The 2,206-nt window shown below is 44.4% G+C and overlaps 1 protein-coding gene across 2 annotated transcripts in view; it reads right to left on the bottom strand.

Moving 5' to 3' along the window:
- Positions 1-1,534, bottom strand: part of PDE6A (phosphodiesterase 6A, cGMP-specific, rod, alpha) — a 121,973-nt gene extending 120,439 nt beyond the window's left edge. For both annotated transcript variants that reach the window (XM_006893703.1, XM_006893704.1), the window contains exon 1: positions 951-1,534. In XM_006893703.1, the coding sequence (XP_006893765.1) occupies positions 951-1,424 (474 nt within the window). In that variant the 5' untranslated portion in view covers positions 1,425-1,534. The remainder of the gene's footprint in view (positions 1-950) is intronic.
- Positions 1,535-2,206: the final 672 nt, after the last annotated feature.

Here is a 2,206-nt window from a genome sequence, read left to right as displayed (position 1 = left end):
CCTGACGGACCCCCTTCTTGATTTTGAACCATGTAGTGTCTCCTTGCTCTGTTCTGACGACTGCCTCCTGGTCCAAGTATAGGTTTTGCATTAGCGCAATCAAATCTTATCAGGTTTAAATTGAACAGGTTCTGTGGCAGATACTGGGATTCTCACTACCAACAAGAGGGAAGAAGCAGAAAACACAGCCCACATCTTTCAGAGCCAGAAAGATTCCTGTGCAAGAGGGAGGAGCAACAGTGAAGAATCAGAGACATGAGATACAGTTGACCTGAGACTGTTTATGCTGTGGAGCCAGAGACAGGGACTTCACCTAAATTTGCTGGAGTCCTGTCATAATTGGCAGGATTAAAAGAGTTTGTAACACAAACCTAAATCCTCAAGTCTGAAAGTCGAACGCCCTGTGAACATGCTTGAGATGTTATCCTAACCAAAGAAGTGGATCCTGTTTCTAACCTGAATTCTAAAATGTTAACTACCCTAATGAAACTATTAAAAATACTAAGTACAACTTAATGAGTTCTGGGAACTCCATACAACTCAATGAGTTCTCATTGCAGTGGATTAGTGTGCCCAGTGGTAAAGAGAGGTCTGGGAGGGATTGTTGGTATTAGAATTAGTAGAAATAGAGACAGGGCCTTGGGGGAAAGGGATGCGATAGGAATTGGTTTTGTGCTGCAGATGTTGTTGATGGGACTGTTCCCTTTTGTGGAATTAGTGACAGTCAGACTCTTTATACAACCATAGGAGTTGGATTCAACTTTATGTCAACTATTAGCATTGAGGTAGAGAAAAGTATATAGAGTACAAAAGTTATAAATAAGTCCAGCACTAAGTCATATCTATAACCAGTCTTGGCATTGACTCTTTCCCACCCTTCTTGAACCCCAGAACACGAGGAATCATTTCTCACTGCCCTTTGAACCATTCTCTAAGGGGGGGGGGAGTACCTCTCCTGTGTTGGGGACGTTGGCAATCTTTTTGGAGTGTGCAACATGGCCCACCACGCCCATGTCCAGAGGGAAGACAATCTCTGAGTCGGGTACCACCAGGCACTCCTCCAGAACTGCATCCTTGTGGACGTTGAAGAGCCGGGTGGCTAGCTCCCCAATGCCATTCCGGGTCCTGTACATGAAGAGACTCATTCGATCTGCCTGCAGGAGGAAACACAGCTTCTTCATGACATTGAAGATGCTTTTCTCAGTTTGTAAATTCTCCTGAAAGTCCCGAAGGAGGTCGAAGATGATTTCACTCTCCTCCACACTGCTCAGTGCATGGTAGGTGCTGAGGTCCACTGCAGCCTCCTTGGCTCCAAGGAGGTCTGAAATGACCTTGGCTCGGTAGTGGAGGTCATAGTACTGTTTAGCAAAGCCAATATTTGAGTCCAGGAACTTTTCCACCTCTTCCTCAGTTACGTCCGGCATGGCTGGGAATCCAACGGACTACTTCTGTGGAGAGACTGAGGCTGCAGTTTACAGAAAATAAGTTCAAATGTAGTCTATCTACTCCAATCTGGACTTCACTGGGTCTTTGTAAACTTCACTGAGATGGCCACGCAAGAGAGGGAGTAAGCTTGAGGGATTAAGTCATTAATATTTCCCATGAATAAGGATTATGAGGATCAGTGTGTTCCAGATGCTGCTGGGCCCCAGATGGGACCTGGTGAGAGTTCTCTCTTTCACCTTGGACTACCAACAGCTGAGAGGGAACTTCTGCACAGAACAGAGGATGGACTAGACACCACAAAAATGGAGAGGTCTCCAACTTCAGTCATCAACAACCATCAGCCTATCGATCTGTTTTCTTTGCCCTGTATGGTATTTTTCTTAAACATTTTACTTAAAAGCCTAACATTTAAGATTTAGGAGGTTTGTTTGGCTTCTCTTAGAGACTCAGAAGATCTAATAACTTCAAATCCACAGTCCTCCATGGAATGGAGCTGGGGCTAGGCAGTGGTGCCCATCTCTCTCCCTGCAACATGCTGTGCACATTCATCATGCAGCGGGATTCCCTTATTTACATTACAGTTCTGTAACCTATGTTCCAAGAGTGCAAAATCTCTGCATTCAAGCCTTGCTTAGCTTTAGAGTTCAATGATTCTCTAATTTTAGAAGTCTATGAGTCCCATAAAAACAACATCTATTACATAATTTTTATTTGTCCTAGTAGCAAGAAGCTGTGCTACAATCCTGAAGACACGTGGTTC

Source organism: Elephantulus edwardii, unplaced genomic scaffold, assembly GCF_000299155.1.
Source record: "Elephantulus edwardii isolate Elephantulus edwardi_28Jun2011 unplaced genomic scaffold, EleEdw1.0 scaffold00130, whole genome shotgun sequence".
NCBI classification, from domain to species: Eukaryota; Metazoa; Chordata; class Mammalia; order Macroscelidea; family Macroscelididae; genus Elephantulus; species Elephantulus edwardii.
The sequence above is the reverse complement of the archived record's forward strand: the minus strand, read 5'-3'. Positions and strand labels throughout refer to the sequence as shown.